Below are 11,951 nucleotides of genomic sequence, written 5' to 3' on the forward strand. Positions count from 1 at the left end.
TCTAGTTTATTAACCTACTATAATTTTAATTATTATAAATTAAACATGAATTACTTGAAAAATTAGAAAACAGCAATAACTAGGAGCAACTCTTGTGAAAACTACATTTATTTATGCAAATTTGACTATTCAACCTAACACTTATGATCCTAAGTCAGAAATGAACATTCGTAGCCAAGTGAATCAGTGATAGGAGAGCCTACAAATCTTCAATTATAATCCACACTAAATAGGCCGACCTATAAGCCTTAAACTTTTTAAAATAGGCTCTGCTCTGTTTTATTACTTCGCTAAAGTCAATTCTTATCTGATGTAAGAGATCTTGTATTACGGATGTATGGTATATTCCTCTAAAAAGAAAAAAAAGAACTCAAAGAAAAATAGCAAAAAATATTTGAATTGAAATGAGGTAAAAAAAAAAGATGTACGGAGTTAAATGCTACGGAAAAAAAAAATAAAAAATCCCTGATGTAGGCTAGCCTGTAGCCTTTGATTTTTTTTTTGTTTTTATTTTTGCCCTGATTCGTTTTACTAATTAAGCAAGGTCAGGTCTTACTTGCTATAGACTGGTGGTATAATTTGGTCATCTGATTTATTTACACCACTAATTAAAGAGGAATTTTTTTTTTATATTATAGGAGTTTTTTTTTCTACTAATGAGACATTGAATTATGTGCAATAACTTTTTGTATTTTTTATTTTTAGTGGATGGTGAGACCTATCATATCTTATGTTTATAATAAGAGAAAAAATTCTCCTATAACATGATAAAAAAAGGGGACCTTAACTAAAACTTTTTTTTTTTTATTTAGCACAAATCAACTATCATGAGACCAGGGAGCCAAAAATAAAATAATGATAGGGGGTTCCAACTGCGTCCGGCGTGTTTGTATCTATGGGCTTTGGGCTGTGCTGCGAGCATGCAATTTCGATACCTCTTTGCAGATTAAGAAGTATAGAATAGATTTAGAGTGAAAAACATTTTCATGGGCCCAAAAATTAATGTTTGTCCAATGACAAAAGCGTGAAAAACAAAGAGGATCACAAACGTAAGCACTATCTGATATTTGTCATTATTATAAACAAGCTTTTGGCGCTAAACCACAACCATAAGGGTCACTAGCAGAGGCAGAGTGCCATTTTCAAGAATGAAACAGTAGGACCAAACTAAATTTCATTCATTGGAGGTGTCAGTATCTTGCAGATCCACGTAAATAACATGAATGCCAGACGTTATCGTAAGGCCTGCATCTTTCCTCTACCTCACTCTCCATAACATTTATCGAATATAAACTAAAGCAGGTGGATAATCCCTCGACCAAAGCCACACAAATATGATGATACACCCGCACCACGCGTGTATCAATCTTTCTATTTGCCATTAGAATTACCATTATAGTTAGATTAGCTTGCTCTTATCCTACCGTATATGTAGAACTACATAGTAAACAAATGTAAAATCACCGTTGTTGTTTTATTCGAACTACTTTTGCATAAACGTGACTAGTTTCTGTATAGTTTCGATATAAAATTTATAGACACGAAAGTCTTGTTGTAAAACTTTATATATAATAGTAAATATAGCGAAATTTTTAAAAGAAATATGAAAAAACTATTTCTTTTATGTGCAACGGGATCAATATATCCTGAATAAATAATATGTAGAGTAAATATGTGTTGGTTCCTCAACAAAAAAAAAAAAAAATCTATTTTAATCCTTTAGAAAAATAAAGTTGACCGGTGATCACTTTGAAATTTCAATTTTTTAAAATTGTGGTCATGTGAAATTTAAAGACTCATTTTAGTCTTTAAAAAAAGACTAATGTAGGTGCTTTTTTTCTAAGGGATTAAAATGGATTCTATATTTTTTGTTCACTACCAAAAAATATTTACTCCAATATTTATATATAACTTTTGTTCAATACAAAGGACCTAATTCCCCCGATACTTTTCCTACTAAGCAAATCAAGATTAATTGTCATTAGGAAAGCAAATCTAATAAGTAAGTTGTGCCTCAGCAGCACAGACAAGACTGACGCAAGTACCACAGTGAATTAGAGAGGATGGTACCATATTTACAAACCAATTATGGGATGATACAAAGCTATACCCAATACCATTAATTTACCGTTAGCTCGCAAATAAGTACCCCAGGATCAATGCTAGTATCATGGGAACCTCACATGCATTCAACCGATTAACAGTTATAACTGCAAAAGAATTGACACCAACATTCATAAAGGCTGTCACTCAAAGCCCTAAAATCGGTCTCCACATTCTTATAATTACATAGGCTCATCATTGCATAGGTAATACTCATATAATCCATACATTATTAATTCATTGACTCACTTCAGCATTGAGGTACCTTATTAATTTACGTATTCCAATTTAAGAGGGTCTTGCACCTATTCCAACTTGATCTTTGAAGGACTTGATCAATCAATATGCTACAACCCAAAAAGAGGAAAACATTTTCTATACCTACTTTTTTACTAAAAAGAAAAAAAAATGGAAGAAAATAACTATAAAAATAAAAGTTGTGTAATTATATTATTTTTTTCATATTTGATAAAAACAATATACTCCCATAACACTGAAAATATTTTCCAAAAGGAAGACTCTCCTACCCCAAAGTTACCAACTTAGATATTATGATTTGGACATGATAAACCGTACGTGACCTAGCTAAGAAAATCTTGTGGCTATCAATCTTTGTGTCTATCAACTTTTATTACATTATTCTCACACACAATTTTATTTTTAGTTGATAAAATAAAACATATATATACATTCCAAAACACATTTTTTTTTTCTTTCATATTAGTCTTAAACAAGGTGATGTAAAAGAAAAAGTGTAAAGAAGTACTGATGAGGAAATATAAATTTGCCATACTCAGCAAGGGTAATTAAATTTCCCCGTAGCTGGTCCTATATGTATTTTGGTTTGTATTGTACCCTATCCCGTGAGTCACTGAGCATTGGGCAAAGCAACAAAAACGAAATGGGGTGTGCTTCCTCCAAGGGTATAGAGTCAAGCCCAGCCATGTACCACCCAGCTCCTACGAGCTTCGCGGTGTTTGACATCAACGCCATCGAGGAGCCATGGCTCAAGCACCTCAACAACACTACCCCACAGCTTCCCCAAGACAAACCCACCCTCACCCACGTGCCAGCCCCTATTCTCCACAAGCTCAACATGCTCGAAGCCACCGATGCTCCTCAATCCTGGGACGAGGTTAGCAAGACTCTCGAAGACCTCAAACCACTAGTTAAACAACCCTCCACTCCACCACAACCACAACCACCGCAACAACCTCAACCTCAACCTCCACAAAAGAGTGTGTCCTTCCACACACTCGAAGAGTTAGACGCCAAGTTAACCTCCAAGCCAGAGTTTAAAAAACCTACCGAAAGTACTAAAATTAACAGAAACAACAAAAACGAGTCCCAACCACCGCAACCGCAACCGTTAGAAGATAACGGAGGAGTGAGAATCAAACCGTTGAAGGATAACATCTTCATAGTGAGAGACAGGTTGGAGAAACAAAAGGAAGAGAAGGAATCGAGTTACGAAAGGTTGAGGAAGGATCCATTGAGCCAATACCCGGAGAAGTGCCCGCCCGGGGGGAACGACGCGGTGGTTATATATACGACGTCGTTAGGTGGCGTGAGGAAGACGTTTGATGATTGCAACAGAGCGAGGGACATGTTGGAGGGACACAGGGTTGTGTTCGACGAGCGTGACGTGTCGCTTCACGGCGAGTTTCTTAGGGAGGTGAAGGATTTGGTCGGGGAAGGGGTGGCGCTGCCGAGGGTGTTTGTTAAGGGAAGGTATGTGGGTGGGTTAGATGAGTTGGTTGAGCTAAACGAGTCGGGTCGACTCGGGAGGATATTGAATGCGACGCGTGTGGAGAGAGGGATTGGAAGACAAGCATGTGGAGGGTGTGGTGGGGCTAGGTTTGTTCCTTGTTTCGAATGTGGTGGGAGTTGCAAGCTTGTGGTCTCTGCTGTTGACAAAGAAAGGTGTCCCAAGTGTAATGAGAACGGGTTAGTTCACTGCCCTTCTTGTATTTGAGTTAATTTCACTATTTGTACTTCCTTATCCATCATCATATATACTCTTTTATTCATAAGTTTCTACACTATATGATATGTAATACTAATGGATATTTGTTATCCGTTTGAGGTCATGAAACTGTACCTTATTAGGATTGTGAATTATCCATTCCTGTCCTTAAATGTATATTATCATATCATATTTGGAATGGTCACTCGATCCGAATTGGTTGTGCTTATAATGTCAGAATGTTATTTGACAAGTGTTTTTTTATACCGATCTTAATTTATTTTTTTTGAAGCACTTTTTATCTCTCATTAAAAATATATTTGATAGAAATCAAATTCTATCTCCTCAACTATTGAGTATGTGTTGCCAATGAGTGATGAAGCTTGGTCTTTTAGCTATGCCATCTCTTGGTCACTTCTTTTAATAGTTTTGTTATTTCCTTCCTCGATTATAACCCCAAACGTCAAAGTTTTTTTTTTTTTTTTTTGGAAAAAAAAACATTACATGAAGCTATACTTGGCTTTTTTACCCTTATAACCCTTTATTATTAATTAATTACCGATTTGACCTTGATTATAAACTATTTCAAAAATTTAACCCCCTCAAAAAACATAACACCAATCTGCCCCTGTTTGACCGTTGACCACCAAGCCTACCCGGGTACACCCCTCTGTACCCGGGTATTTTTTGAAAATTTTTGTCTACCCGGGTAGGGAGGCGTGTACCCGGGTATTGTTCTTCGTACCTGAAAAATTGCTTGAATTATTTACCCGGGTAGAGAGGGGTGTACCCGGGTAAATCTTCAACCTCCCGGTATGATTACTCTTTGGATCTCCCATGCACTCTTCTTCTCCAAGCTTTGAATATAGAGGCACCGACTATCACGTGCTCTGCCTCTGCAACTTTTTTGGGTCTGTAAAGCACACAAATATTTTTCAATGATTATTTCAGAAAGAGAATTCTCAGTTAACAGTATAAATCCACAACCACAAACCTTGTCCCATGCATGTCTTCCCTGAACGTGATAATTCGTCATTTACCAGTAAAATGAAAAGCTGCATGCTCACACTAAATTTCTGTACCATGAACCCTGTCTTTATTTTCTTTCCGTCTCACTCTCCCCAATAGACCCGGTACCACATTTATATATAGGAGCGCGATTTTGACGTACATAAAAGTAGACCCTATCATAATCGATACGAACAGGGACCGCTTTGATGAGCAGTAAAGTGTTGATGTATGGAAATTCCAAATCCATTCTCAAAGCTAAAAGCTCTTCAAATTGGTTAGGCATGCTTAACTTGATAATACTGATCTATCTCATTAGCTGTAAAAAAGAGAGAGAAAATACCAAATGGGTGGTCGAAGATTTACCCGGGTACACCCCTCTCTACCCGGGTAAATAATTCAAGCAATTTTTCAGGTACGAAGAACAATACCCGGGTACACGCCTCCCTACCCGGGTAGACAAAAATTTTCAAAAAATACCCGGGTACAGAGGGGTGTACCCGGGTAGGCTTGGTGGTCAACGGTCAAACAGGGGCAGATTGGTGTTATGTTTTCTGAGGGGGTTAAATTTTTGAAATAGTTTATAATCAAGGTCAAATCGGTAATTAATTAATAATAAAGGGTTATAAGGGTCAAAAAGCCAGCTATACTTACATTTCCCCCCTTGTCCAATACCTTCCTTGGATGTGGAAATAAATGATTGGAATAATATTTGTACTTATGTAAAGTACTAGCTACGTTTCTGATTTGTGAGCCCCGTTAGGTTAGTATTATTTATTTTACACTAATTTTTGGTTGTCCTAGATAGGTAGGGAGGTTGGAAATGGTTCTTTTGAAAAGTTTCTAAAAAAACAGTAAATTATAAAAGGGCCCAACCGGGTTCGAACCGGTGACCTCTTGATCTGCAGTCAAATGCTCTACCACTGAGCTATGGACCCAAGCTGTTGCTTCACTTACTTCAATTTTTGTTGTTATATAATATATTAAGGTCAAATAATGAAAAAAATATATTCAGGGGAATATTCCTTTGATCCTTTCTAAACTCTATTTGAGATTATTTTTATATCCACTTATTAGCACTCTTTGGCAGTTAGGCCTTAGCACGTAATCAAGACATGTACAATCTTCCTTTTATCTTAACAGCCATATGGCAATTGCTGATTAATAAGCTGAACTCTTAATTATAAATTGCTTCAAACCTAATCTAACGGGGGAAAAAAGAAAGAAAATCCATAGGGAGATACAAGATAAAGCCAGTTCAGGCAGGTATCGGACGAGAATAAACTATCACATAAAATGCAACACTTGTAAGCGAGGTAAATGATAGGTATCAATTATTGTTGAGTTCTCTAATTTTTCTCTAACTGGATGGAACTTTATCAATTTTTTAAAACCATTTTCTCGTCTTTTTTAATTAAATAATAAATAAATGGGATTTAAATTGATCTTGACATTTTCTAAATGTAGCTTTCTTATTAATTAAGCACTCTTACTTCTAATTTTAATTTTTGATTTTGAAATATTTACCTACCATATTTTCTTATACTCAAATTTTATATCTTATTTTCTCTACTTTTCAGAACTTTTATACACTAATTCATCTCATCCCATGTCTTCTTCAAGAAGCTTTCTTCCTTTCTTTTTTGTATTTCTCTTTTTATTTGAAGAGGTCTTATTCATTTTTATTTTTATTTTCGTTCCTTCTATCCCATGTCATGTCATCTTTATATTTCAATACGTCTTTGAAACGCAATCAGCTTAAACATGAACTTACTTTATAACAATATTCATCTAAAATGCTGTAAGCCTCTGCCACCGCCACTGGCCTAGAGAACCCAAAGTAACAGCTGTGGCCAGTTGGTCTTGCGACATGCCAACTGCAAAATTGACGAATTAATTAAATAAAATATAAGCAAAAGAAAAGAAATGTGTATTTGACTATACTGTAGTCAATTAGTGGAAAGAATTTCGAGACGGTCCATTATTACGCTCATTGACAAGTTCTTGCCTACCTGTAGAACTTCAGGACTCTGTATATATATACGCTTGTAAAAAAAAAAGTTATTTAATTAATTTTCGTTATTCATTGAAACGAAAGAATCGGCTGTTCTATTATTTATGGATCGACGTACCTTTTAAGTTTATCAACATCTATGATCAATTACCTAATAGACAACCTAGTATATATTTTTGAATATTTGTTTTGCCCTTTGGTTATGAATTTGGATTACATACCCTGATACCCGTGAGTCCCTAAGTTATTCTGTATACGCCAAAGCTAATCATCACCTAAGTTTCTTATTTCTTTTTTCATGAAATAGATTACCTAATTCTCGTTAAAAAGTCCTTTTTGTTACAACAATTCTCCTCTAACATTTAAGACGACTTGATGTAACGGCAATTTCTTCTAGATGTAAAAGATCACTATATTTGGAACACAAGGTACAAAATCTTCATTGACGGAGAAAGTAACCTAAGGGCCTGTTTGATTGTGTTTTGATTTTTTTGTTCTTAAAACTGTTTTGTAGAATAATTATGAAACAGTTGTTTTCTATGTTTTTTTTGTTTTAAAAGTTAAAATCTAAAACAGAAAACAAAAACAACTCAGACATGTTTTTTAAATTTGATTCTAAAAAAAAAAAAAAAACAGTTACAGTTTTTAAAACTTTTTTTTACAAAACAAGTCTTACCAAACGAGTTTTTTTATTCTGAAAACTAAAAAAGTGTTTTTAAAAACAGTAATCAAACAGAGCCTAAGGACCTGTTTGATAACTGTTTTGTAAAATACTTTTTTGTTTTTAAAAACAAAAAATAAAAAAACTTGTTTGGTAACGGTTGTTATGAAAAATAGTTCTAAAAACATCATCTCTTCTTTACTTTTTAAAACATGAATTAGAGAACATCCATTAGGTGTTTTGTTTTTGTTTTTTAATTCTCTGTTTCCAAAATAAGAAAAACACAGAGAACTATTTTCATTAATGGCAAAACGGTAAATAAGCTAATATTAGAAATCCCAGCAAAACTGTAAATCAACGCAAGCATATTTGGTGATAACATGTAAAAGCAGATTAGAGTAGATGAAAAGCTAAATGAAACTCAGGGTTGTGAAGATTGGTGAAATAATAAGAGCGAAACTTGGTGAAAACTTGTTCGGTGGGATCTGCATCTATGCTTGTGTTGCTGCCATTCTCAGTTTAAGTTCAAAAGCTGATAAAAGTTCAGGGTGCTTCCTCTCAAACTAGCCATTTTCTCAACATAAAAAAAATACAAAATCGAAATCTCAGAATTGAAAGGAATGGATGTTGCTTATCTTTTAAATCCAGAATTTTTTATTTTTTTTCCCTATGAACCCTCTTCCACCTCCATCGATAGTTTGTCCCAAAATCTTAAAAAAAAAATCATCTTGGCTCCTAAGGTTTTTACATATAATTAAAGAAATTATTAAAGTAAATTAGAAAAACAAAAGTTAACAATCAAATGAGTTTTTGTATTTTTTTGTTTTAAAAACATGTTTATAAAATAAATTTACCGAACAGATTTTTTTGTTTTTTAACTTTTAAAATTCATTTCAAAGCAAATTTATCAAACAGATTTTTTTATTCTTTTATTCTGAAAATCAATTCTTAAAAACTATTTTACAAAACAGTTTTAAGAACAAAAAAATCAAAACACAATCAAACAGAGCCTAATTATCTGGTTGTCAATTTTGGAGCTCGAGCATCACTCCTAGTTTGTGCAATTGTTGATTTTAAGTTTACGAAAACACATCGAATGAAAATACCAAACAGGGCTTAGTAACTCCTCCACTAGCTAGCAGCCAACTATTGAGCCATACACGAATTATTAATATTTTGAGTTGAGATCTCCAAATGTTGAAAGCATACTAGGGTAGCACAGATATATTAATAACCCTGTAATGAAGCATCAAAACCGAATTTCCTCTTTGAAAGGAGAACATCTAAATCATGGCTTCACACTCTTCCACTAGTTAGTCCCTTCCCAACACAACACTAGCTATACGAAGCTGCAGCATTCCGGCCTTACATTCGTCCTCAATTTGTAGTTTTTTCACAAGAATCCATAGGCAAAAACAGTTCGTTCTTATTGTATTCTCTTAATTTGATGATAGTATATCACAGAAACAAGAAAAATGGACAACCATGCATAGCAGCCTCTATACAAAAGCACTAGAACACATATTACAGGCTGAATATCCAAGCGTCCACCACTATATTCATTTTTGTTTTATATCTTCGGACTTTTTGTTAGTCCATAACTTTAAAACCAACCCATATCACTAATTATCTATTGTCTTTGTAAAATGCTGTTCTTGTATTCTCTGTTATTTCTATCCTTTTATGCCGGTATAGCCTTGAAAGTGTCGTTGAAAGTATCTTGTTCAGCAAAAATATCCAGAAGAGACAGTGCCTGTAAACCAAAAAGGGAAGAGCTTTTAGTGAACTAGGTTCAAAAAACTGAACTATTAATTTCTTCTAAAAAGGGATCAATATTCAGCATGTTAAAAGATTAAATAAATACCTCTGGCACGTTCAGCTCAAGACGGAACTTGGGACCATCATAGTGATGAAGGATTGGCCTAAAGGAATCTTCCTCCAGTGGTTCACAAGTTTTCCTAGTAATCACTTGTACCTGTTGTAATCATCATTTATGAAGAGTCCTAAGCTTCCACAAACTAGCAAATCAAATAGATTCAAAAACATATAGTTGGATTGGAGATTATACCTGAGCAGGGAAACGAGATTCACCAGGGCACTTCTTGTCCTCCCAAGCCGTTGGATCAATATTTGTTCCTCCAAAACTTGCAGCCTGAACAAACCCCACCACATATTATTACCCTTTTAATGTAAAATGCACTCAAAAAACATGAATCTGCTAAAGGTTAATGTGATGGCCAAATCCATAAATCAATTCGAAATCATTTCCACAACATGCAGTCTCATTAAATCAACATAAATTAATTAAGTGAGAAAGAAGATATACACACACCTCAAAGATCCCATGGAGTTGGTGAGTGGAGTAATTGTAAAGGAAAAGGGGCAACCCCGGAGTTATGGCCCGAACAGAATCTCTGTATCGTGGAGGCAGACCTAAAACCACAAGGATTCACCGAGAAAACGAATTTAGCAGGCAAATCAAGCAGAGACCAACATATGAAGTTAGGAAAAAAACAAACAAAAGAAAAGGGAGGGGATGAAATTCATTGTATAAGCATATGCTTGTTATCTAACATAGGGATAAAATGGGGACTTTAAGATAATTGATACTGAAAGTTACTGTTAATTCAACACCTCAAAGGGATTCAATTTACAGTGAAGAACAGATTATCCCTTTTAGGACTAAGGCAATCAAACCCCACAATATATAATAAAATTGTTATACTGCAAAATCTCATGCTCCATAAATATAATTATAAAGGAGCAAACTAACCATTAATGTAAAATCAAAGAAAAATAAATAGAGAACCAGAGAACATACAAAATCTAAAGTGACAAAAAACAAAGTATTTAATAGATATAGTAACAATTGCATAATTGAGAAACAAGGAAAGGAACATACCAAAGAGCTGTCTTTTGAGATTCTCTGCCATGGTATCATTGTTACAAACGAAGATATAGCCCCCAATTGTTTCATTCCTTGGTAGAGACTCCGATGGTGGCAGCGTTTTAAATCTCTTGTCGGCAGCCGCCTTACCATCCTTGTTGTTATCGTTGTTGTTGTTGTCCCCATGCTTCTTGTTTGGGTTGGTGTTCTTCTTAGAAGTTTTGTTGGGTAAGTACTGAAGAAGTTCATCTGCACCCTTGGCACCGAACTTGTTTCCCTTGAGATTGATATTCATGTTAGTGTTGTTAAGATTTGCAAAAGAAGGGTTGGAATAAATTCCCTTGTTGAAGCCTCCATTGAGACCTGCTCCTCCACCATCAAGAAAGTTGTGAGGCATGGCGAAAAGAGATCCATTTGTATTGTTCATCTGTTTCCACCCATCATTGTAATCAGAAGCAGGTGCTTTTGACTTGAGATTTCCACCTAGAGAGTTGATTTCACCACCCACTTTGATATCAAAATTCCTCCTTTCATCAGGCCTCTTGGGCATGTAACTATTGCTCCAAATCGAATCATTCATAGAAAGGTTCGCCAGATTAGATGTCTGCACACGGAGCTGATCACTGAATTGCCAAAAAGATTGTTGATTGTTCTCCATCTCAGATTCTCTTAGATGATTGATACACTGATATGGTAAAATAACTAGTTACACACCTTCAAAGCTAAATACAACTCTAGCTATGACTATGTATGTACATATATAATAAATGTTGCCTTGCCAAACCGACAAGAAGAAGTGGTGGGTGTAGGGGGAGGCAGAGCAGTATTATATTGAAAAGAAGGATGACAAGTGTTAAATATATAAGATGGATATTGTTTTTTATTTTTGGCCAAATAAAAAATAAAATAGGAAAAATTAGATGAAAGGAAACTTCGTATAAAGTTAGTGGGGTTATAAATTGGGTTGCGTGTTTAATTGTCAAATGTTGAAATGAAATTTGTTTTTGGTGTTGTCATTCTTTTTCATTTAATTTTGATTAGGTGGAGGGTGGTGATTAGTGAGACATGAAGGAGTGTTGATGCTGATGCTAAAACGCGTACATGTGATGAGGTGGAGGAGAGAGCCACATAGTGGATGGGGGCAGTTGGGTTTGATTTTGTTTGTATACAACATTCTAGAAGGTGTCAGAGGTTTCTCACCGAGTTCATGTTACTTTAGTTTGAGTTCACGCCAAGCGTTGTTTTACCACTTTATAAGTAAAAGGGTTAATATTTTCTCAATTCACACAATACAAGATTTTTCTTTTATATA

The 11,951-nt window shown here is 34.9% G+C and overlaps 2 protein-coding genes and 1 non-coding gene across 3 annotated transcripts; 1 reads left to right on the forward strand and 2 right to left on the reverse strand.

Annotated features, from left to right (window-relative positions):
* Positions 1 to 2,851: 2,851 nt before the first annotated feature.
* Positions 2,852 to 4,363, forward strand: LOC133296000 (uncharacterized protein At3g28850). The gene is made up of 2 exons (XM_061494948.1): positions 2,852 to 3,396; positions 3,433 to 4,363. The coding sequence occupies exons 1-2, from the start codon at positions 2,936 to 2,938 to the stop codon at positions 4,076 to 4,078; spliced, it is 1,107 nt and encodes a 368-aa protein (XP_061350932.1). The 5' UTR covers positions 2,852 to 2,935; the 3' UTR covers positions 4,079 to 4,363.
* Positions 4,364 to 5,943: 1,580 nt separating this feature from the next.
* TRNAC-GCA (transfer RNA cysteine (anticodon GCA)) lies at positions 5,944 to 6,015 on the reverse strand. The gene has a single exon. It is a non-coding gene; the product is annotated as a tRNA-Cys (tRNA).
* Positions 6,016 to 8,783: 2,768 nt separating this feature from the next.
* Positions 8,784 to 11,468, reverse strand: LOC133295996 (DCD domain-containing protein NRP-B-like). The gene is made up of 5 exons (XM_061494944.1): positions 10,655 to 11,468; positions 10,085 to 10,185; positions 9,821 to 9,904; positions 9,617 to 9,727; positions 8,784 to 9,505 (listed from the first exon to the last, which is right to left on the reverse strand). The coding sequence occupies exons 1-5, from the start codon at positions 11,295 to 11,297 to the stop codon at positions 9,434 to 9,436; spliced, it is 1,011 nt and encodes a 336-aa protein (XP_061350928.1). The 5' UTR covers positions 11,298 to 11,468; the 3' UTR covers positions 8,784 to 9,433.
* Positions 11,469 to 11,951: the final 483 nt, after the last annotated feature.

Source organism: Gastrolobium bilobum, unplaced genomic scaffold (assembly GCF_033153095.1).
Source record: "Gastrolobium bilobum isolate Gb01-03AN ecotype WA unplaced genomic scaffold, APGP_CSIRO_Gbil_v1 utg3673, whole genome shotgun sequence".
Lineage (NCBI taxonomy): Eukaryota > Viridiplantae > Streptophyta > Magnoliopsida > Fabales > Fabaceae > Gastrolobium > Gastrolobium bilobum.

Excerpts from the sequence above, each read along its gene's own strand:
- LOC133296000 (XM_061494948.1), top strand. The coding sequence starts at position 2,936 with ATGTATTTTGGTTTGTATTGTACCCTATCCCGTGAGTCACTGAGCATT. Across the intron at positions 3,397-3,432 it reads AAGTTAACCTCCAAGCCAGA|AAACAACAAAAACGAGTCCC; the intron begins GTTTAAAAAACC and ends TAAAATTAACAG.
- LOC133295996 (XM_061494944.1), bottom strand. The coding sequence starts at position 11,297 with ATGGAGAACAATCAACAATCTTTTTGGCAATTCAGTGATCAGCTCCGT. Across the intron at positions 9,905-10,084 it reads AACTCCATGGGATCTTTGAG|GCTGCAAGTTTTGGAGGAAC; the intron begins GTGTGTGTATAT and ends GGGTTTGTTCAG. Across the intron at positions 9,506-9,616 it reads TTGAGCTGAACGTGCCAGAG|GCACTGTCTCTTCTGGATAT; the intron begins GTATTTATTTAA and ends TTTGGTTTACAG.